Source organism: Pseudorasbora parva, chromosome 9 (genome assembly GCF_024679245.1).
Source record: "Pseudorasbora parva isolate DD20220531a chromosome 9, ASM2467924v1, whole genome shotgun sequence".
Classification (NCBI taxonomy): Eukaryota; Metazoa; Chordata; class Actinopteri; order Cypriniformes; family Gobionidae; genus Pseudorasbora; species Pseudorasbora parva.
The window spans coordinates 5,030,459-5,055,400 of NC_090180.1; the positions used below are offsets into that span (position 1 = coordinate 5,030,459).

Below are 24,942 nucleotides of genomic sequence, written 5' to 3' on the forward strand. Positions count from 1 at the left end.
AAATCAGTAACATTTAAAGACATTATTTTTGGATACTTTGACTCTGACCACACTAAAAACAAAGGTTGCTTTGTTATAAATTCAATGTAACCAATTTTTCAGGGTTTAAAAAAATAATTTAAAAATAATACTATATTTCATAAAATAAAATAAAAACTATTAGTAAAACAACCTCAATTTGTAATTACTTTAATTTGTACACTCTATCTGAGGTTTTGCATTTAATCCTATCTTATCCTATTTGTCCTTTATTATTTTTCTTTTTTTAGCAACTTATTAACTTTTTTTCTTCTTCTCTCCTGTATGTTCAGATGACATTGGACATTTTGTTGATATATTTTGTGTATTGTTTACAAAGTTGTCTCTTATAAAGCTTTTGAAATAGAACCACGGTAGCCTATAGGAAGTGACTACGTACAAGGCCGGAAGTAGGAATTACGACTAAGCGCAAGCGGGACTTTTAATTTTTGCAGCGGTAAAATATAATGGAAAGCTTTGAACCCGACCCAGGCAGTTAAAGTTTACCAAAAGTCGGGTAGGTGATATTCATACATTGCCTTCTATGTGTATTAATTATAGTATAATTTTGACGAAGCTATTTTAGAATCAACAAAATTTAACCGAGGCTAGCAGAAGAACTGGCGTTAAAACTCAAAGTTACGCCACATCACTTTGCGTTTGAAAGCTGGATTAAATCTTTACTTAACAATGTTGTACTATTATACGACCCTTGCAGCTCTACATGCTGTTTACTAGTAGAATATGCCTGTTATTAACAGTCGAGTGTGTGTAAACGGTCAGACTGAGCTTTGTTTACATAATGTGTTGTGTTGTCAAGTGCTGAACTGTCGGACGGCTACAGTCAGTTCTTCCTCTTAATTCTCATGATCTGAATCAATGACCCTCTGTAACATTTATTTCGAGGAAGGGGCAATCGTATTTACATTAGTACGTTATGTTTGTTGTGTTTAATGTGCTCCATCACTTTCATCGATTTTGTTGTGACCTATTCGGTCATGTGACACCCCAGATGTCTGCCTATATATTTGACAGGTTGTTAAAGACAGAAGCTTGTTTGCAGTCAGTCTGTAGCTTCGTTATGGCTGTTGGAGAGCTCTGTCTAATTGATAAGGATATTTCAAGGTGAGTTTAACTCTTTATAGTTCAGATTTACTGTAACTATATTTAAAGGGATAGTTCAACCAAAAATGTCATCCCTAGGTGTATATAACATTCTTCTTTCAGATGAATACAGTCAGCGTTATATTAAAAATGTTCTTGCTCTTCCAAGCTTTATAATGGCAATAAATGGCTGTTTCTGTCTTAAAGTCCATAAAAGTGAATCTATCCATCATAAAATATCTCCACACGGCTCCGGGGGTTAATAAAGGCCTTCTGAAACGATGCCTTTGTGAGAGAAAAATATACATATTTAAAACTTAACAAAGTGTAATTTCTAACTTCCACTAACTGCACATTCACGAGAGACTGGCGTTTCAGCGTATGACACCGACATAAGTATAAGTTCTGGTTAACAAAGCTTGGTTCGTTGGGGACGTTAGCGATTACAGTTTGTAAAGTTTTAAATATGGATATTTTTCTTACACAAATGCATCGCTTCAGAAGGCCTTTATTAACCCCCAAAGCCATGTGGAGCACTTTTATGATGGATAGATGCAATTTTATGATGGATAGATGCACTTGTATGATGGATAGATGCACTTTTATGATGGATAGATGCACTTTTATGATGGATAGATGCACTTTTATGGATTTCAAAACAGAAACCATGCCATGCAATGCCATTATAGCACTTGAAAGAGCCAGGACATTTTTTTTATATATAACTCTGATTGTGTTCATCTTAAAGAAAAATGTCATACATCCCTAGGATGAAATCATGGGCTAATTTTCATTTTTGGGTGAACTATCCCTTTAAATACAGTAGTATGTCATAGTGTCTTCACTGAAGATATTTATTTTAGTCTTCTAGAGGTCCAACTGAATCCCAGCCTTTCATCTCTGAATCTGCACTGCAATCGCCTCACTAAGATTGAGGGCTTGACGACAGCATGGCACATACGACATCTAGACCTGTCCTCCAATCACATCTGTCGTATAGAAGGATTATCGTCCCTGTCCTCGCTGCGCACCCTAAACCTATCCTGCAACTTAATTACTAAAGTAGAAGGTAAAGCTCACACTTTGAGGCAGAAAATATTATGAATGTTTGCCTTGCAGTATAATTTTTGTTTGTTGTAAAACAATGTTAGAAAAATGGTGAAGTGAAAGTCTGTTTTGATTTTAAACAATTCCTCCTACTGTTACTTTTCTGTCTTTGGTGTGTAATTTGTCAATACATATATTTATTTCAGGACTTAATGGCCTAACAAACCTCACAAGACTGAATTTGGCCTACAATCAAATAAATGACCTAACTGGTAGGTTAGATTGAATTTCCACTAAATATGTGAATTCCTGAGTAGTTTGTTTTAGCTCTCTGAATAATTTGCACACTACCATTCAAAAGATTGGGGTTGTTACGATTTTATAATATTAGCATAAGAAAGAAGTCTTTTTTGCTGACCAAAGCTGCATTTTTTAATATCCAAAATCCAATAAAAATGGTTTTCTGAAATACTTTTCTGATATGAGTTTTAATTTATAGTATATTTTAAAGTGTAATTTATTGTGATGGCAAAACTGCATTTTTAGCATCATTACTCCAGGCTTCAGTGTCACATGATCCTTCAGAAATCATTCTAATATGTTGTGATGTATTAATAACTTAATACATCACTGCAGAATAAAAATACGTTTATAATAAAAATATGTATTTTACTGATCCCAAATTTTTTGAACAGTAGTGTAGATCAAAATTGGTCAACTGTGTATTCACTCTTTGTAATGTGCTTTTAGGTCTCTTGTATCTCCATGGAGCAGAATACAAACTAAAATACCTGCAGCTCCACAGCAATCGTTTGGAGAGTATGAACCACCTGCTGCAGTGCATGGTGGGACTGCAGAATCTGAAAGATGTTACTCTTAGCAAAGACGGCGCACATAATCCAATTTGCTCACTGCCAGGTTTGTTGGAAAAAGTCCTGACATATAATACAATTTGTTAAAAAGTTTGAAATGGTAAAAAATATTCAAAAACAAGATATACTACCAGCTTGAGCCATCGCAAACGCTCTTTTGCGGTTACTAAAGACACGCAGTAAAAAAAATAAGCGCTGATTTTTGCTGCTGCATATGCATTTGTAGGAGTTTCCCTTTCAGACGCAAAATTTATGGGAGGAGAGTATTTAAATGAATTATGCAAGGTGATTTACTAAGATTTGCGCTCGTCAATTTACTGGTGCTTTTGCGCCATTATTTACCGCCCATAAAAAGCATGTCTTAAACCAGAGTCCCAGACACTAATTTATGTCTTTTTTTTTTGTACCTAAAGAAGTAATGTTCCACTCCCATTGGCTTTTTTGGAACTGTGCTCTTTATGCTAATTTGCCCTGTTTAGTAAAGCTGGCAACACTGGTCTCTATGTTTTAGGCTACAGGGAAATTGTTCTTCAATCTCTGCATCAAGTCACCACACTAGATGGAGTAGATCGCCTGGGAAACGCATCTCCTTTTGCAGAGGACAGTCCCATGGATGTTCCTGGTCTTGAGGACTTTCTTGAGTTTCTAATTTCATCAGACACTAGTGGTAATGGAGAAATGGTAAACAATTTTTACAATGCTTTTTAATTAGCTAACACTAAATTAGAAATGTATCTGCTTTTAAACTATGAGTGACATTTGAATCATCTTGATGTGGTAGTGAGACGCATGCTCATGTTTAGAGTGTTCCTTTATTATGAAGGCAAAGTCAGATGCTCCTCTCACTACTCCACGGATTGATGAAGTCCTGACCCAGTTTCGGCAACGAGGCGGAAAACCAACTGCAGAAAATCAAGAAAATGAGCAGCGAATTAAAAAACTAGAGCAGCAGGTTTCCCATCTAATTCAGAAGGTACAGTAAGTAAAAATTGATTATAGAATTTCAATTATTATTATGTTTAGTATTGTCATAAAAAAATTACTTAACTATCCAAAATGTAGGACAAATTCTACTTTTGTACTTAGATCCCTACAGGGGCTGGCTTTAACACCAACAGTTCAGTACCTACTGTGGTACGTAAGGCTAAAAGAGACACCGATCAGACATCAGAGAGTGAATGTGACAGTGGAAAAGAGAACCAACGGCATACCACAATCCTGTCTCATCCCAGAGGCTCTGCAGGGAAAAAACTGTCAAAGGACACCAAACCCAAACAGCCTGAATGGTGAAGTAACCCGATCATATGTGCATTTCATCTCAAACTGAATCGGAGAATTTAGACTTCGGTTGCACAAAAAATTCTCTTTACAGTTTTCTGGATTTGATTAATAATGTTTACTTCAGCACATGCTTCTAATTATGTTTTGAGAGGCTGTTCAAAATATTTACTTGCTGCATTCTTTCCTCAATACAAAAAGACTGGATGGTGCATCTAACTTAATAAGGTTTACTTCAGAATACACACTTTAGACAAAGGCTTTGCAGTAGTCCGGTAATCAGGGTAGTTTATAAATTGTCCTTGCTCCTCCTACTTAAATTGCTTGTACACAAGAATGATTACACTCTCACAAAGTTAATTTAGCTTCATCAAAACTTAAATTGCAATTAGCATGGAAATAGGGATAGCTACTATTGAGAAGTTACAGCAATAATATTTGAATACATACAATAATGCACCCTTTAAATGTTTTTTTTATATACACACCGATCAGGCATAACATTATGACCAGCTTCCTAATAATATTGTCTTTCCTTTTGCTGCCAAAACAGCCTTGACCTGTCGAGGCATGGACTTCATTAGACCCCTGAATGTGTGCTGTGGTGTCTGGCACCAGGATGTTAGCAGTAAATAATTTAAGTCCTGTAAGTTACGAGGTGGGGTCTCCATGGATCTGACTTGTTTGTTCAGCACATCTCACAGAGGCTCAATTGGATTGAGATCCGGGGAATTTGGAGGCCAAGTAAACACCTAAAGCTCATTGTTGTGCTCCTCAAACCATTCCTGAATCCTTTGTGCTTTGTTGGAGGGTGCATTTTCCTTCTGAAAGAGGCTACAGCCATCAGGGAATACTGTTTTCATGAAAGGGTGTACATGGTCTCAACAATGCTTAGGTAGGTGGTACTTGTCAAAGTAACATCCACATGGATGGCAGGACCCAAGGTTTCCCAGCAGAACATTGCCCAAAGCATCACACTGCCTCCATCGGCTTGCCTTCTTCCCATAGTGCATCCTGGTGCCATGTGTTCCCCAGGTAAGCGACCCACATGCACTGGGCCATCCAAGTGATGTAAAAGAAAATGTGATTTATCAGACCAGGCCACCTTCTTCCATTGCTTTGTGTTCTAGGTCTGATGTTCACGTGCCACTGTTGGCTCTTTCGGCGGTGGACAGGGGTCAGCATGGGCACTCTGACTGGTCTGCAGCTATGCAGTCCCAAAAGCAACAAACTGTGATGCTCTGTGTATTCTGACACCTTTCTATCAGAACCAGCATTACCTTCTTGAGCAATCTGAGCTACAGTAGCTCGTCTGTTTGATCGGACCACGCAGGCCAGCCTTCGCTCCCCACGTGCATCAATGAGCCTTGGCCGTCCATGTCAGAGCACATTTAATAGATACTGCAGATGCTCTCACCTAATCGTCTAGCAATCAGAATTTAGCCTGTGTCAAACTTAGTCAAGTCCTTATGGTTGCCCATTTTTCCTGCTTCTAACACATCGATTTTGAGGACAAAATGTTAATTTACTGCCTAATATATCCCACCCACTAACATGTGCCGTGATGAAAAGATAATTAGTGTTATTTACTTCCCCTGTCAGTTGTCATAATGTTATTGGTGATCTGTGTATATATAATTATATATAGTTAAAAGCCAAAAATATATATATTACATATGAAGTATTTGGTCATAAATACATTTTGTTTCTATTGCAGTGTGACAAATACTCAGAAGCAGAAGTCGGCAAAGCTGGCTGTTGGTGCCCGTAGGAGGACATCAGTCCAGAGTTCTGGGTCTGTTGAAACCATAGAGTCTGTAAAAAAGGGCCCCAAAAGCATCAAAGCAAGTCCTATCAAAAGCTCAACGCCACCTCAAGAAGAAACCTACAGGGTATGCAAGCCCTGCAACTGTATGTGTTAAGTATTAAGCTATTGTATATGTAGATTTGCAAAGAGTAAAGTGCTTGCCTTTACATGCAGGCAATAGTGGAAGAGCGAGACCAGGAGCGGGAGCGGCGCTGGAAGGCAGAGCAGGCTGCAAAGAGACTTACCGAACAGGTCAAGAACCTGCAGACTCAAGCCAGTGAGGAAAAGGACCTGCAGAGTTTGGCCTTACACACCACAGACAGGTGAGTACAAACGCCTCTCTGTTACAACAGAGAATTTTACTTTGTCTCTGCTATGTTTATGTCTTTGATGAATGTGAATGAAAGGTGAATGCAAATTGAGCAGCCTAATTAAGAGTTTCACTGCTGAGAGTCAAAGCAATATATCTCTATATATTATTTTTTTTACCAATCAACACGGTTAGCTTCAACACCTATTATCTCACTTATTCAAACATTCTCTCCCATCAAGGACACCTTAACAATCTCCAGCCATCCAAGTGTTTGCAGAGAATGTTTGGCTTGACGTATTGCACCTAATTGGTGTCAGCTCCAGCTGAAATGTTGGATCTGAATACACTTGAGTATAATTAAATTTTATTAGAAATTTCCAGAGACCCCACTGCAGGGCCCTGATGTATGAAGCTCTGCCATCCCACCTTCACAGCAGTGTCTGTGGCATGATGATGGCCCTGATATTGTGCTCCAATATTATAGCCCACGCGCTCCCCCTGGTGATAAATCGTAATTATAATGGAGATTAAAGTCAGGGTGACAGGCACATGTCTGCTGCAGATCATCAATCAATCCTAATTGCTAGCCCTGCAGCTTTCTGCTGCTAATGACTCTCGCCTCACAGTCCAGTATCTGTTTCGTTAACTCTTCGTCTGCTGAGTGTGTGTAAATGACAGTGAATATGACAGTATCGTATTTTAAATGTCATTAAAGAGAAGTTTTACATTGTAATTCACTTTTTGCTATAGAGCAATGTTTTACAGCTGTGGCATAGTGGGTTGTGGCAACATTTAGAGACTTAGTGCTCAGGCAGATGTGTATTTGAATCTGGTTTGAAATCAATTTTTCCCAAATTTTCTAATTTCCCAGTCCTATTGCCCATTCTTTTCCAGATCCCTTTTCAGTCATCTCTGTAATGTCCTATCAGTAAACATTGTCAATAAAGCCAAATGAAATACTTTGATACACCATTCAAAATGTGTAATGTTCATTTTAAAAATAGTTATTAATATAATGACTACATTTATTCGGCAAGGATGTATTCAGTTTATCAAAAGTGTAAGTAAAGACGTTTATAATGTAACTATTTCAAATAAATGCTGTTCTTTTGAACTTTCTATTCAACAAAGAATCCTAGAAAAAACGTATCATGGTTTCCAAAAAATATATAAAGAAAAACATTGATAATGATAAGAAATGTTCAACATATTAGAATGGTTTCTAAAGGATCACGTGACACTGAAGGGTAGTGAGACTGAAACTACAGCTTTGCAAGCACTGTAATAAATTAAAAACATGTAATATATTAAAATGCAAAACATGCAAAAACATTTTTTAACATTGATTTACTCTTTTTATTATATTTTTGATCAAATAATTTTTGATAAGCGTACGAGACTTTAAAAAGTCTTTAAAAAAAACACATTCAAAAATCTTACCAACCCCAAACTGGTATTGTACATAAATGTGCGGTGAAAGGATTATTCAAAAATACTGTGAGAAATAAGATCTGTCTTTTTCCTTCAGGCTGAAGGAGTTGTTGTTAAAAGAGCGCTCGGATCGGGCCGGACTGCAGACTCGTTTGCAGGAGTTGGAGGAGAGGTACAGGTCAGCTTTAGAACAGCTGGAGAAGGTGCACAACAGAGAAGACCAACACAAGAGGGCGCTGCACAGTCTGAAGGACAGCATGACCCAAGCAGAGGCTGTCAGGGAACAGCAGAGAGCAGAAGAGGTAACAGTTGCAGCCCATGGCTGTGTCCAAAATCACCCCCATACCCTTAAATAGGGTACCATTTGTAGTGTTGTCTGAAACCATAGTAGACGTTATCAAGTGCTCTCACTTAATAATGCACCACAATCCGGTGTATGCTCAATGGCTAAAGAATACCCATAATGCACTGTGAAGGTTGCATCAGAGATGCCCGTAGTGGACTCATCCCTCATTTTCCAAACCCCTGGTCCAATGTGCGTAATAACCATTTTTAATTGATTATTACATTGTTTAATTAAGGGTTGTACATATTTTCCATGATGGAGTTCAAGATACATGTTTTCATTACTACTGGAGTTGCCAGTTTACTAAGTTTGAAATGATTATTAAACAAGAAGCACAAAATATGTAAAAGTGGAAGCTCTTCTGACCAAATTACTCACTCGTTTTCATTCACTCCTTCATCTGGACTATATTAGTGGACTATAATGGTGAATGAGGGTATAGGGGGCGATTTCGAACACAGCTCATATCTTCAGTAATGACGGATCCATAGCATAAGTGTTTCACTATAGTGTATGATTTATAAAGTTCAAGAGTGGACTTGGGCATCCAGTCTTCATTTACCGAACTAACTATTCCTACTAACAAGAATGCGTCAGACACTAAAATACTACCCATGTAAAGAGTAATTTTTGTGGAATGGTTACAGAAGCAGCTCCCAGATAAATATATAAGCGTTTGGCTGAATTGCAAACATGTTCCAATATCTTTTTGACATTATGAATCCTTTGAATTGAGAAGGATATTTACACAGAGCCTTTTGCATGTGTTTGAATGGCCAGCATTAGAAAGCTGCTTGAAGTATCACTTAAGCAGAAAAACCCTCTTCAAAATGGAATAGTTCTCTGTAAACAGTGTTAAAGTTGAATGACCTGCTATATTATTTCAGATGAAGAGGACTCAGGAGTTGGGAAATAAAGCATCTGCCTTAAAAAGGGAAGTTGAAATACTCCGCGCATCAGCACGACAGCACAAAGAGAAGCTGCAGCAGTTGCATGAACTTTTGGCCTCCAGAGAGGAGATGCACAGGTACACAAGCACCACATGGAATCATGTCCATGATCATTTTCTTAGTCGTAGTAAGAGTGACTGTCTGAAAATGGTTTAGTTTACAAAACAGGAAACTTCAACTGTTTTATCTTGCACCTGTTTGACTGTTTAACTTTGTGGGACAGGAAAGAGCTTGCAACACGACTGCTTCCTGGTGGGACTGAGTTTAAGGAGGCTGTAGCTAAAGAGGTGGCGGCGACAGAGCAGAGATTTGCCCAGAAACAGGCTGATTTGGAACAGAAGATCACTGATTCTAGAAGACAGTACTCTGCTCTAGAGGATGAATTTCGCATTGCTCTCACTATTGAGGCAAAGCGTTTCTCAGAGGTAAATCTAAATTTGAGGTAACATTTTTAGTCTGAATAAAAATCGCACACTCCTGGATCATATCTACGTCTCTCATCCGGATTTGTGCCTTCAGGCGGGTGTGTTACATAGTTATCATAGCTATCAAAATCCAGTGTCTGTATTTTGCGTACGTGAGTTTTTGTTGTAGATGGCTATTGCTACGCTAGAATGCCATACAAAACCAACCCATTGGGCCACTGAATCTGCATTAACGACAACAGTTGGGGCATCAGCCTTAGTCCTAATGGGTTGTTATCATCGCTATCAAAATCCAGTGTTCTGTATTTTGCGTACGTGAGTTTTTGTTGTAGGTGGCTATTGTAGATGGCTATAAAAAAATTAAAATTGTGTACTGTGCTAATTAATTGAGACTTCTTAAAGCTCTTAAAGGTTGTTGGCCTTGTTTGTTTCGTTCCTTCTATTGCTCTCCCCTTTTTTGTAAGTCGCTTGGGATAAAAGCGTCTGCTAAATGATTAAATGTAAATGTAAAAAGTTAGAAGAAGAAATTTTTTTTGTGACTTAACATTTTATATTTTTTAATTGATTCTAAATTTGAACTCACTGGGGAGAACATTAAAAATAAAAAAAATATATAAATAAAAATAATTTAAAAAATATATATATATATATACTGATAATTAAAATTTCTTTCATTTTTATATTTTCAGTTTTTCAGTTTCATTTTACTCGCGACCCTACAGAGGATAAGCGGTTTGGAGAATGGATAGATGGATTTGAATTTTGTAGTAATGTTGTTTATGCGCTTTCCTCATTTTATTCGTTTTTTTAAATATATATTTTTTTAAACAGTTGTGTTTTTATTTACGTTAATTATTTTAGTACTTCATCTTATATCCATTAGTTTTCATGGAAAAATTTTCTAATTTGAATCTAATATTTACCGTGTGCGTGGGTGTGTGTTCCTGGTAAACACTAGGGACAAAACAAATTTAAAAATGCAGAAAGTTTTGTGATGGGTAGGTTTAGGGTTAGGGGATGGAATATATAAAAATCATTATGTCTATAGAAAGTCCCCATAGTAAAAAATGGAAACCCAACATTGTGTGTGTGTGATTTTAGGTCAAGGAGGGGTTTGATCAGGTGTCTACTGAACTCCTAGATGTGAAGTCAAGACTCAGCCAGTCTCTGCAGAAAGAGAAGCAGTCAGCATCTCTGGTGCAAGAGCTCACGGCTATGGTAAAAGAGCAGAAAACACGAATTACTGAGCTCATCAAAGCCAAAAAAGAAGCTGCCACTGAGTTCAAGGTAAGACCAAAGATTTTAATTACTAAAAAAAAATCTAGATTCTTGATTTGGTTATAATCCTTATCATATACACATACATGTCTAGAAATGTTGCCGCATTTTTTTAATTATCAAATGGTCGTGATTTCAATCAATACTTAGGATGTGCCTCGGAAATCACATTATGCTCTGTTTTTGCATGTTAGGCCCGTGTGCAGTCATTGGAATCCAGGTTAGAGGATGATAAACGACTTAACCTACAGGTGGCGCTACTAAAGAAGGACAAATCCAAGCTGATCTCCCAGCTAACTGCCCAAGAGTCCGTCATAGATGGACTACGGGCGGAGAGGAAGATCTGGGGCCAGGAACTTGCACAGCAAGGTACATCAGTAACTTCAAGAAAACGTAAAGAAAAGATGACGCAGATAGAGTCTGTTGTATTTGACAAGTTTTGCGTTTATCCGTTTCCCTAGGTGCTTCCTTAGCACAGGACCGTGGTCGACTAGAGGCCAGAATTGAGGTTTTGACAGCCGAACTGGAATCACAGAAGAAGCAGAATGACAGAGACAATGATACACTCAGGATTAAAGCTAAGATTGTGGATGACCAGACAGAGACGATTCGTAAACTAAAAGAGGTGAAGTCCTACTCCCCTGCACAACTATAAACTAAGAAATAAATTAGGGCTGTCAATTGATTCATTCTTATTAAAATGGCATGATATGTTTATTAGCCTAATTAATCACCAGTATTAACCACCAATATGCCGTAAGTGGCATTTTTATAAGAAAAACATCTGAGGATAAATTAAAAAACTTTACAAAATGCTTCTCAATACATCTTGCTCCTGTGGTAAGACATTCATTTTATTACAAAATCTACACTACCGTTTAAAAATTTAGGGTTAGTAAGATTTTTGAATGTTTTTTAAAGCAATATCTTATGCTTAACAAAGCTGCATTATAAATACTATAAAAACTGTAATATTGTGAAAAATAAATTACAACTGTTCTCTATTTTAATGTATTCTTGTGATGGCAAAGCTGAATTTTCAGCATCATTACTCCAGTTTTCAGTGTCACATGATCCTACAGAGATGTTTGTCTCTTTCTTTAGTGGGAAAGAATTTAGTTTTTTTGAGGAAAACATTTCAGGATTTTTCTCCATATAATGGACTTCAATGGCAACCAATGGTTGAAGGTCCAAATCAATGCAGTTTCAAAAGGGCTTCAGAGGCTCTGCACAATCACAGATGAGGAATGGGGTCTGTTCTAGCCAAACCATCTGCCATTTTCAAGGAAAAAAAAAAGTTTATATATTTTTTTTTAACCTAAATTGCTCATCTTGCGCTGCCCTGGACACACCACGGATTGGGCAATGATGTCGGAAAGGTCACGCTATACATAGGCAGAAGTATTGCCCCAAGCGATAGTGCAAAGTCTAATACAAACACCCTTTACAAAAAAACCTCCATCTCCAACTTCAAATTCATCAGACATTGGCATTTAACCTTATTTTGCTAAAGGATGTTAGTATTAGTCTAAGCACTTTGTAATCACAGGGGTGATACTTCTGCCTACGTCTAGTGTGACCTTTCTGACGTGATTGCGAAATCTGTGGTGTGTCGCAGAGCAGCCCAAGATGAGCAGTTTAGGTTAAAAAGTATGTATATTTTTAAGTTTTGTTTTAAAAAAATGACTGATGGTTTGGCTAGATCAGACCCTATTCCTTGTTTGGGATCGTGCAGAGCCTCTGAAGCCCTTCCCATGTACTCCATTGATTTTGACCTTCAGCTGTTGGTTGCCTATAAAGTCCATTATATGGAGAAAATTTATCCTGAAATGTTTTCCTCAACAAAAAAAAAACTAATTTCTTCTCCACTGAAGAAAGAAAGACATGAACATCTTGGATGGCATGGGGGTAAGTAAAATATCAGGAAATGTTTCTCTTAAAGTGAACTAATCCTTTAATGTGTAATAGTGCCAGTTTTCATCCCCTGGCTCATTTTGCTCAGACACATTTTTTCTTCTAGGCATTGCTGGAGCGAGATGAGCAGATCCGTAGACTCCGTGACGAGAGTGTGCAGGACCAGCGAAAGTTGAAGCAGCAGCTGGAGGAGGAAATGGCCTCTACAGTGGAGCTCAGAGACTCAGTGGAGCAGCTCAGTCTCAGGAAGGAGGAGCTGAAACAACAGCTCCATGATAAGGAGGCCGAGCTTGATGAGGTTAAAGAGACATACAGGTATGAAATAATAGGTCAAATCGTAATCACCAATATGTTATGACTTCAAGCTGAATTATTGATTATGGAACAATATGTTGCAAATGCTGGCTGCTGATGTCTGCTGCTCTCCATCACACAGATATAATGAAGAATATCAGGCTAAGGCACTCATCAAAAAGTCTTTATTCTGTCATGGCTTATGTATTAAAAGCATATATACAAACACCGCACGCCAATGATGAAGGCTTATTAGCGTTGGTGTGTTGTGTTTGTCTGTATGCTTTTAATACATAAGCCATTATAGAATAAAGGCTTTTTTTTATATTTTTCAAAAAACCACAGTGCCCTGGCCTGATATTTTTTATGATTTGGACCACCATCCCTATACCCAAAGAGCACCGGGATAAAGTTTCTACACCCCTTGAAGCACTTTTTTGCATTTTGTGCTTTATGACACAGATATAATATTTTAAATTCAACAGCTATTCACTAATATATAAATTCAGCATCGACACGACATCCTCAATAAACCTGTCTCCGGCATGATGACTCCAATCTTTCTTAAAGTGTTGTGAATATCTATTTACCTAATATGATTTAAGACCTACAACGTTGCAGAATTATAATCACACAGTTTGTTCGTCGGCCAGAGGAGAACTGGCACCCGGACTGAACCTGGTTTGTCCCAAGGTTTTTTTTCTCCATTCTGGCCCTGAAGGAGTTTTGGTTCCTTGACACCGTTGCCTTTGGCTTTTGGCTTGCTAAAGTGGGGGCACTATATTACCGATCTATGATAATTGAAATTAGCTGGATAACATCACCGTTTTCACCAGAGCAGCTGTACAGCTGAACCAAATTCTGTTGCATTATTTTCCTGTTAACACTGTAAGCTGCTTTGAAACAATTGGACTTGTGAAAAGCGCTATATAAATAAAGGTGATTTGATTTGATATATTCAACTTTTGCAGGGCCTCAAGTAAGAAATGGCAGGAAAAGGCTGAACTTTTGAACAGGCTTGAGAGCCAGGTGAAGCGAATGAAGGACGGTTTTGACTCCAAAGAGAGAACGTTGCTGGAGGAAAGGGACAAAGCTTCACAAGCACACAAGTATGAGATGGCCAGCAAGTCCTGATTTAGCCGATAGAGTATAGATTTTATACATTTAAAACTGATTTATTGATTTAATCAGAGCGGCAGTGGAGAAGCTTCACTGTGTGGACGATGCCTTCCGCAGACAACTGGAGACTCTACAAGCTTCCCATCAGGCTGAACTACTGCGTCTTGCGAATGACAAACAGAAACAAATAGAAAAGGCCAATCAGAAGGTATTACCGCCACTGAAGCTATCATTTCTCACTGATTCGTTGTATTTGCATTCATATTGCTAGTGTTGTCACGTTCAAACAAACTGCTCGATCTAAAATGAGTTAATGTCCTCATTAATAGGATGATTGACTGATGCTTGAACAGCACTCTTTCTTATGACCAAATTTGTTTTTTTCTAACCACAGGTGCTCCAGGTGGAGGAGGAAATGCGCCAGCTGCTTGAGGAAACGGAGAGTAATAAAAGGGTAATGGAGGAGAAAATGAGACGCCTCACACAAGTGCTGAAAGACTTCTAACCTCCTACCATTAAAAAACAAACAACAAAAATACTTGGAGATACCTTATGTCTTATAAGAAGACTTATGTCTCTAAGTGTGACTGCCAACATGAACATATCCTGAAATTATTGTGCTTATGAGTGTCCAGCCTACTATGTTTATCTATTTTTGGCTTTGTTTCACTTTACATAAATAGTAAATGGCTGTCAACTGACTGTAACTGTGAATATGTTTCTTTTAATGACAAAATACAAAACATTAATAATATTGTATTATATGTATGTGCTGGTGTTTTGTAAAAACGGTTCCACAGAATCATAAAATGCACTTTTAACATAACATTCCATTTTTATTTGCTTTTCTGTTTAAATTATTATTAAATTCTAAAGTCTTTGTTATTCCGTGTTCGGTGTGCTATTGTTTGGATAATTAAATTACGTTTTGAATCATTTTATTGGCACCTCAAGCGAAGACGTTTCCATAGTAACAGTAATCCTACGTCATTTCCCCTCATTTAAAACCCCCCGAGCCATCAGTAGTAGAAGTGTAGCCTGAGGTAAATAAGTGCAAGAGATGATTGTTGCTCCCTCTCACCGTCACCAACTAAACTGAGGTCGACCTCCATACCTCTAAACGGGACAAAGAGGGTGTTTGGTTTAAATTACACCGGGCGCTTGGATGGTATGGCTGAGTCGAACAGCGCGAGTTTTCCTCACACGACACCGAACGGGTCCAGTCGCCATGAGAAGAGTTTGGGTCTCCTCACAGTCAAGTTCGTTACTCTTCTTCAAGAGGCCAAAGATGGAGTGCTCGATCTCAAAGTGGTGGGTGAAAACACAATTACAAGTGGCGAAATGAATGGACGAAGAGAATGAATGAGTGTTCAGTGAAGAGGTCTGTCAGGAGTTAACGTTACACAAAGAAACTTTTACCTGAGCCGGCCTTCGCCGAGTTTTAAGCTCATATACACAGACTTACTAAGTGTTTGGCTCGTAGTTAATTAAGTGTTAAAGAGCGAATAGAAATGCCGTGTTATTGTGTCAGAGGGACTTTTGAACAGAGACCCGTGGGATTTTCTCTCAGCAGGTGTTTGTTACCTGACGCTTGAGGCAGCAGAGACACACAGGGCGAATTCATTGGAGACATTTCCAGTTTAATCACCTGCTAAAATGATAATGTAAAAAAGAAAAGGGGAAAAAAGGGCCCTAAACTCTTACAATTATTTATTTTACATAGGAGGTTCTTAAACTTTTAATTTTTTATTTTATAAATAAATTGAAAATTATTGTTAATCTAGTCGGGGCCAACTAGTTTGGGATCAGATGTTGGTGTGTTATTGATAGACTAGCTATTTTTCATGCATTAATATTTGATGATGCATACAATAATTTTAATCAGGGCTGCTTGAATGCAACATATATATTTTTATCTTTTCGTCATTTGTTATTCAGGGGTGTCTCAATTTTAAGGAGTTTTCCTTTTTTAATAATAGGGTCAATTTGTGTGGTAACAGTGGTTGCTATTAGAGCGTTTTTTCTTGTTATTGTTTTATTTTTACTTAATCATTAATTTGTTAATCAATCATATTGTTTTATTAATAATTTGTTTTTAATAATGTATTAATAATTTTTATTTGTTCAGTTATTTTTCAAAATACATGAGCATTTGTGTCTCTGCCTTGTAAACATAATGGGGCACTGAAGTGTGTGGTATTTGTGCAATGTTTATGTATCTCCATTATATTCCCGTCAACCACCATACAAGGACAGATGGGGTCAGTTTGACCAGTGCTAGCACACCTGGCCATACTTATCATGATGGCACTCTTATTCTTGATAAACTCTTCTGATAGCAGTGTTACCAAGATATCTAAACCAAATTCCCAAGTAGATATCAACCCAAGCTATAGTTTGGTCTCCTAAATAGCCCGTTCCTCTCTTCTGAGTCTCTGATAATAACATTGTGTTTTTCATAGGCTGCAGACAGTTTGGCAGTCAAACAGAAGAGGAGAATCTACGACATCACCAATGTTCTGGAAGGCATTGGGCTCATTGAAAAAAAGACCAAAAACACCATTCAGTGGAAGTGAGTACAAAGATTGAGAAAGTTATCAATGTGCCACCAAATGTTGATTATATACTGACAATCAATGTCAGTACAAGCTCGATATAATGTACTTCGGTTGCATAGTTCTCCAATGCTGTTGCTTTATCTTAATTAGGGGCGAGAGTTCAGGCTGCCAGCCTCAGGAAGTTCTCGAGCAGGTGGAACTTCTCAAGGCAAATATTGCTGATTTGGAAATTCAAGAGAGAGAGCTGGACATGCAGAAAGCATGTCTGCAACAAAGCATCAAACACCTGAATGAGGACTCCTCCAGCTGCAGATATCCTTACTGTCAGTGTATGAACCAGAAATGGTTATCCGTGTTTCTTTTTCCTTATTCTCGTCTGATATTCTTCCATTTTTGGGTGGTTCCCCAAGTAATTAACAGTCCCAGTAAACGCCATTGTCGCAGGAGTGCACCTAATTACATGTTGAACGCTATCCGTCCTGCATGGTCCTTCCTTGACTGTGTAGTTTTATTGTTAGGTATTTGAGTTGCCCTAGTCCAGTTTTTCCAGTCTGTAGTCTACTGCGGTTCATGAGAGTTTCTTAACCCTCACCCCACCAGTTATTCCTCTTTGGATTAAACCTTAAAGGGTTTGTACAGTTCGACCTTTTATCTCAAAACTTATGTTGTCTTTTGGTACGAAGCCCTTAAGGGGAAGCTCACACTACAGACTACATGAATCACCATGGTTTCTTGTCATCCGTCGTCGTCTTTTCTTAACAGCCCTCGTATTACATAATACAACGCAGATAAGGTGCACAAACTACAAGTTCTTTGGACATGTGGCAACCTGAAAAAAAAACAGTTTTTTATACAAATTCATTAGAGAGCCACTCATGCTCGCTTTCCAAGCCAGATGTGCAGAAAAAATGGGGGAGACAAAGAAATTTGTCCAGAAATGCATGCAGAAGTCCATGAATGTTCAGCAAAAACTGAAACTGTAAATAAAATATATCATGTTAAAGCAGGGCTCAGCATTACGCCTTTTCACATGCTTGCCTTTTGGACAAGTAAATCGGTCATTCCCTTGTCAAGAAAAATTTTTTAAAAAAAAATTTGTGTGTGTGTTTTAAATATAATTTATTTTGAATCAATATCCTCACTAGTGTTCAGTCAACTTTGACATAGTTAAATCTGCATATTTATGGTATTTTAGCCTTTTATAAAGGGCTTTTTTCCCCTCCTAATCGTTTTAAATATATGCTTCATCTTTCATTTTAATTTCTTAAATTTGATCAATATATTATTAAATAAGAATAAGAAATTTTAGTTTTCTCCTCAACAGCACAACCATTTGCCTCATTATACATAGCGCCCGCAATGACCACTGTTTTGGCCACAATCCTGGGTTTTGTCGCAGACCTTGGAAATAAAAAGTATTGTAGTGTGAGCCCGCCTTTAGGGGTTATGATGATGGAAAAAAAACATGGGCTGAATTTTTTTTATTTGAATGCCTTTACCATTTGCTTTCAAATCTTTTGCAGTCTCTTAGAAATTTGTGCCTTCCCCTGAGAAAATCTATATCGTGGGGGGTGGGGGGGATTGGAGATGTATAAGGCCTTGGTACATGTTCCTTAGCATTGTATACATACAGCTATGTGACACACGAGGACATATGCGATGCGTTTGGTGGGGATACTCTTCTCGCTGTCATGGCACCATCAGGGACTCAACTGGAGGTCCCAGTGCCGGAGATGGTATGTTACTCCAACCTTGAGATTGTACATCATTATATATATATGGTGTTCATTTGCTTTTTTGTTTGTATATAATAATGCCTTTTTTCTTTGTTTCAGGGCCACAATGGTCAGAAGAAATACCAGGTGAACTTGCGAAGTCACTCCGCTCCCATCCAGGTGATGCTGATAAACAGAGAGACGAGCAGCTGCAAGCCTGTTGTTGTCTCCGTCCCACCTCTAGATGACATTTCTGCCATGCCGACTCCTCCTAGCACTCCAGCAGGGCTGCAGAGATTCCCCATCTCCACTGCCGATCTCTGTGATATAAAGTGTGGGTCGCTCAAAAGCCCGGCTGCAGAGCACCAGCTCACCCCGTCCTCCACGTCCCCTGATATGCACATGGGTACTGCTTTCATACCGGCCCCATTCCTTACTGTGTGATGGATATTTGTAGCACCAGTCATGGTTCCCTCTCCATATTAAGAGGGATAGGAGAAAATATTTGTAACCATTAAGAAATAACGTGCATCACATTTAAATATATATGAGGGCATATATTTATGAACATGCATAAATTATATATATTCCAAAGTTTGTTGGTGAGATTATTTTTTTTAATGCTTGACAAGGCTGCATTTATTGATTAAATATGCATAAAAAAACTGTTTTAAAAAAAAAGTTATTAATGTGTGAGTATTCATGTGATAGCTGTATTTTCAGCATCATTACTCCAGTCTTCAGTGTCGATCCTTCAGAAATCATTATGATATAATGATTTGGCGCTGTTGAAAATAAACTCTGAGATTTATTTTCAGGATTCTCTGATTAGGAATTTCCAAAGAACAGCATTATAATGCTGAATAAAATTTGTAATTTCGTCTTTAAAAAAAAAAAACCTTCAAACTTTTGAATGGCTTTGGATATGAGAATTTTGATACAGCATTTATAATATAATAACTTTTTTTTTCTTTTCTCCAAGAATGCAACCCTGAGTCTCCTTCCAGTCAGTGTTTGTTGATGCAGGGCTCTCTCGTTGCTCCTGAAGAACAGCAGAGGGAGATTGGGGGTCAGGATCTGCAGTCCATGCTGGAAGAAATGAGGGATGAGAGAGAAGGTGTCGTGGATGCCATTATACCAATCAAAGATTGCAGTTTTTTTTGTGATATTTTTGTATTTCTAACTAAACTTCAACGAGATCCTTCTCTTAATTTACACTTGCCTTTTCTCGTTTCTCCAGGTGTTTCGAACCTCATCGATGAACTGATGTCTTCAGATGGTAAGTTCTTTAAAAATATGTTCCAGCCATTTATTTGTCAGTGTTGGCCTTCTGCACAGCCCCCTTGTGGTCACACAGAACAGCTTCCTTTGGTTATATTTGTTCTGACTTGAAGCAGTTCACTGCTGTCCTCATCAATTAATCATATAGCTAGCAGTGCAAATCAATCTTTTTAATGTGTCCTGACTCCTGACAAAAGGAGGATGGGTTCCCACAGCTGAGTGATGGTTCCTCTCAAGGTTTCTTTCTCCTTTGCATGCCAGGTTTTCTCTATACCACTTTTGCCTTTGGCTTGTTGTGCTATGGCATTGATCCCTGATATGCAGCCATGAGATCACTGATGTGAAATGTAACTTTTTCACTCACTGGACAATTTGGCTACTAAATTTACCAACCATTCATTAATTACTAACAGATTAGCTACGTCACAGTTTATGCGTATATACTGCAGTCCTCACAATACATTACATTGTTTATTAAGTCCAAGACGAGCCACTTACGTCCGGCTTTCCACTTGGTATTAAAGCTTTTAATTTGATGCATCGCCACATTATTATATATTTTTTAATCTTCGCTATTGCTTCAATGCAAATGAACAAGTGTACTGTTATTTGTTGCTTGGTGACATGTACGTTCAATTCAGCCAGATATATGCAGATTCTACTCAATACGGTGTATTTATTACATCATGACGGTTGAGTATTTGTGCTAAATCTGTGCTGATTTGGCCTACACAAACTTTTACAGCAATGTGAGTAAAAATAATAAATAACCACCAAAATAGCTAGTGATTTGACTGTTTCCCTACAGTATGGGTGTTAAAGGGGTGGTAAAACACAATTTCACTTTCCTAACTTTAGCTAGTGTGTAATGTTGCTGTTTGAGCATAACCAACATCTGCAAATATTTGCTTTTTAAAGAAATCAATTTCTAAGAACTACGGCAAATGGCCGGGGGGGGGGGGGGGGGGGGGGGGGGGGGCATTTTCGTCCGGGTTGTAGGTCCACTTTTTTCAGCCTTCCTAGGGACGGGGGAGTTAGGCATCAATGGTTAAAATTTAAATCTCGCTCTCTGTGCAGCACGTTTTCACGAAGGAAATCTCACAATCGTCGTGAGTTTAAAGCAGGATTCGCACAACGGCTTGTCCTGAAAGATGGAGTAGTTCCAACTTTAAAAACAGAAGCTGTTAACAGAAGCTGTTAACTTGCAAGTATTATTTATTTTTCGTCTGTGTTTTCCTGTAATAGTTTGTTTTGTAAGTTGTAGCAAGGAAGTAATCAAATGACCGCTTTTGGCTCTGCAATCCAGTTTGTTAACCCTTTGACACGATCGATCACATTCTAGGCTGGTCCCTGCAGCGTACGATCACACATACGATTAAAACATTCAGCGATCAACTGCCAAATAAAAAAAATTTAACTAGTTTTAGCGCGTTGACTGGCGCTGATCCAGAGACTGACTTGAGCTCAGTGTCTTTTAATATTTACTTTAGGTTTCATACACTTCAAATTACATTACACAATCAGAAAAATTTCACTTATCATTCAGGAGAAGTAGATGATCTTAGGTTGTGAATACATCAGGCCCCATCTCCGTCAGTGTTTAAACATATAACGGCGGCCCGACACCCACACCCCGTGGTAACTTTACAGATCAACTAACACAATCATTTTCTACCCTGTTCCCTCACGTAATGTCACATTACATATATCAGGAGAAGTGGATGATCTTGTGTTGTAAATCCTGCAGGCTCTGACTCCCTGTAATGGCGGCACCCCGCCCACAGCTCGTGGTAACTTACGATCTACAAACACGTGAACAAGGCGGTTAGCGAATCAGAACACAGCTGGGCCAGCTAACCAGTCAGAGCCCATTGCGTATTTTTGAGGGGCCGGCTTTATATAATCCGGAAACCATCACACCATTTTTACAAGGAGAGACAGAGCAGTGTAGAATAAAGGTAAAATATATGAAAAATAATGATTTTTTTTAAAAACGAAGCATGAACACACGTTACAGTGCACCCCACAAACACAAACAGGCCTTTGAAAGAATGTGTTTTGCCACCCCTTTAATTTCAAACCCTGCTTTTGCTCAACCTTTTTCAACATTGATAATAAGAAATGCCAAATCAATGTGAAAATTCAGCTTTGCCATCACAGGAATAAATTACGTTTTAAGATGCATTCAAATAGAAAAACGTTGTTTAAAATGTGTAATATCCCACAATATAACTGTTTATAATGTGTACCAATAAATGCAGCCTTGGCGGGCATAATAGACTTCTTTCAAAAATATGCAACATTTTATCAACCTCATTTTTTAAGAGTAATGTATGGTTTGATATTTGTTTATTGGATGAACTGACTTTTTTTGTGTTTGCCACTGTAGTTTTCCCCTTGCTAAGACTTTCACCTAACCCCGGTGTGGATTACAATTTCAACCTTGATGACAACGAGGGAGTCTGTGACCTTTTTGATGTGCAGATTCTCAATTATTAAAGGATGATTCATGCCACACCGGTCAACACTTGCTTTCATAAAACAAAAGCAAAGGTAATGAATGCCCCCCACTGCCAACGGCTGCATTCCTGCCTCAGCGCCTGCTCCTTGAACCTTGCACACGCATTCATTTACATTTCATCCTTTGCAAGTCTTTAACAGTGTTGTCCTGTCTGCCCTCAACCATGACTAATGTTTTCGAGGAAGAGACAAGAAGATAAACTCCTCCCACCTGAACTTTAGACACTTGTGTCTATTGTCATTTTGTTTGATACAGTCATTAGTTTGTTTTCAGTTTTGTGACTTTACTCATTGTTCCTGATGAGTGATGGTGTAATTCATAGAGGAGAATGGAGGGCAGTTTGAGTGTAATCTGAGAAATTAAAACCACCCAAACATGACACGCTAAGTTTTGGCTGCACACATGTTGGAACGTGCCTTTTTGGCACATCATTTTTTGTTCTTTGTTTTTGCCCTTTTTGCGCCATCACATCTCCTTGTTCACGATACTTTATAAAAGGTTCTAATTTTATATTCTTACCACATATTGTAAGGAGGAGCACTACAATATATGACATGCAAATGTATAGTATAATTTAACAGCACACACAAAGACATTTGAGTGGCTTGATTTATTTGTCTAACTATTTAATCACAACACTAATTATTTGTATGTTGGTAAGTTTCGTAGTCTGTTGATAGAAACACTGACACTTAACTGTGCATATTTATACTGAGTTTTTTTGTTTGTCTTTGTAACCGACTGTCATGTTGGAATATCACTGTTGTTTACCTTGTTTTTTTTATTGTAATCCTATTGCAAATTGCAATCCTACCTAATTTAAAATGGGAATTAATATAATTTGTACGGTAGTGTTCTTGGTTCAGAGGACATAAAGATGTTAAACTGCCTTGGATAATCTTTGTTTATACAGTCCATAAGACTGTGCCTTATGCAGGTTTTTTCTATTATTGTAAGTCAATTTATTTTCACTGTATAGGTTTTCTAATCAAAAGAGCAATGTTTTTGTTCTGTTGCACTTTTTTAACCAAAGTTATATATATATGTGTGTGTGTATATATAAAAAACTCTTGTTTTTGCTCAAGTATTGTGATCATTTATGTTTTGTGTGGAATCTCGCCTTGGAAAGAGACGTGTTTGTTTGTAACAGTGCAATATAACACACATGAAGCATTATTTTCGGTCGTGGCAAAATCAAGTCCTCTCAATCTGTTCCCATCTCTTTCTTTTACTAAAAATTTCACATACCCATTAATATTTCTAGGAACAGTTTATAAAATGAGGACTCAACTTTCAGAAATATTAATGCTCATTTTAAACAGACCAAACATTGTGGCCGGAGAGGATAGCAACAACACAACCTAAAACTAAAAGAAAAGAAAAGGTCCCATAAATACATACTTATGTTACTAGAAAGAAAACATAAGAAATGCTTTATATTGATAGTGAATTGTATTGCTAATGTAATATTTCAAGATAAACATATACTTTACTTATTCATACTATATATATATATATATATATATATATATATATATATATATATATATATATATATATATATATATATATATATATCAAATACACATCAGGCACAGTTAAAACGACAGAGCACGCAATATGTCTTTAGACATATTGACATCTGTATTTTAGGTAAGTACTCTGCTATAATGTTATAAAAATCAATTTGATTTACTTTACAAGCCGTCAGAATTGCATCTTTTTGGCCATATAAATCATCTCCAAACTCAGTTTGGACCTCTGAATAAAATGTTTTTTTTCCCCCTCAAGTGTGTGCCATTTTCTCAATACTATATGGGCCATAAAAGCCGTATGTGCCGTCGAATATCATACAAAAACAAATTTGTATTTTATATTTCGTCTAATGTTTCAATAAACTGTGCAAAGAACTTTCCGAAGTGTCTTTTAACGTCAGGGTGTCTGGGATGTTGTGAGTATGGTGCAAGATCCGACGTTTAACATTTGTTTGGATTATGCAGCTGGAGTTAATATGCTATGTCACCCCAGTGACCCGTAGGGATTGGCCAAGATTGCTCTAGATTATTGCTGCTCTGGTCCTCTTTAAATTCTTTAGAACATTTTGAAATGAGTCATTTCTGGATTGAAGATCAGACTGCATGGAAACATTACAAAATAGAAAAGGGGAACATGTGCAAAATAATGTTACAGTTACTGCCAAATTAAAAACACTATATGATAAACTCAAAGATTGAAAACAATTTAGTTCATTAAAGAGAAACATTATTTTATAACAATACTAGGTCCATAAAGTAGGCTGTGTAGTTATGAATATGAAAAATCATATTCTTTATAAAGAATACATTTTGGGAGTTAGGAAAATGTTTAATCTTTGTTCTGATAACTGTATTAATCCACAGAACATAATTTTCTTTATTTTGTGGTTATCTGGAATACTCGATTCTGATTGGTCAGTCACGGCATATTTCGGTCTGATATTTAACTCTTTCCCGGACAGGACAGCATTTTGTTATAATACATTTTCACAAAACTTTCATGCCCCCCAGAATATTTTGCTAGCCTATATGAATATCTATCTAAACATGCACTCTGGACAAATCTGCTTAAAAAGGGGTTTTATATAGCTTCATGCATTATTTTTAATAGCCTAAATAGCAAGCATTTTGAACGA

At 37.5% G+C, this 24,942-nt stretch overlaps 2 protein-coding genes across 2 annotated transcripts; both read left to right on the forward strand.

The window, feature by feature from the left end:
- Positions 1–414: 414 nt before the first annotated feature.
- On the forward strand, positions 415–14,898 carry lrrcc1 (leucine rich repeat and coiled-coil centrosomal protein 1). The gene is made up of 20 exons (XM_067453585.1): positions 415–535; positions 1,054–1,143; positions 1,986–2,191; positions 2,376–2,441; positions 2,920–3,087; positions 3,553–3,722; positions 3,865–4,014; positions 4,128–4,327; positions 6,037–6,211; positions 6,301–6,449; positions 7,968–8,172; positions 9,104–9,243; positions 9,390–9,591; positions 10,693–10,878; positions 11,064–11,238; positions 11,331–11,494; positions 12,890–13,098; positions 14,049–14,186; positions 14,269–14,404; positions 14,591–14,898. The coding sequence occupies exons 2-20, from the start codon at positions 1,100–1,102 to the stop codon at positions 14,699–14,701; spliced, it is 2,994 nt and encodes a 997-aa protein (XP_067309686.1). The 5' UTR covers positions 415–535; positions 1,054–1,099; the 3' UTR covers positions 14,702–14,898.
- Positions 14,899–15,191: 293 nt separating this feature from the next.
- On the forward strand, positions 15,192–23,468 carry e2f5 (E2F transcription factor 5). Its single transcript, XM_067453586.1, has 8 exons — positions 15,192–15,507; positions 16,659–16,768; positions 16,905–17,066; positions 18,382–18,490; positions 18,590–18,875; positions 19,452–19,586; positions 19,710–19,748; positions 22,140–23,468. Exons 1-8 carry the CDS (start codon positions 15,367–15,369, stop codon positions 22,247–22,249), a joined length of 1,092 nt encoding a protein of 363 aa, XP_067309687.1. The 5' UTR covers positions 15,192–15,366; the 3' UTR covers positions 22,250–23,468.
- Positions 23,469–24,942: the final 1,474 nt, after the last annotated feature.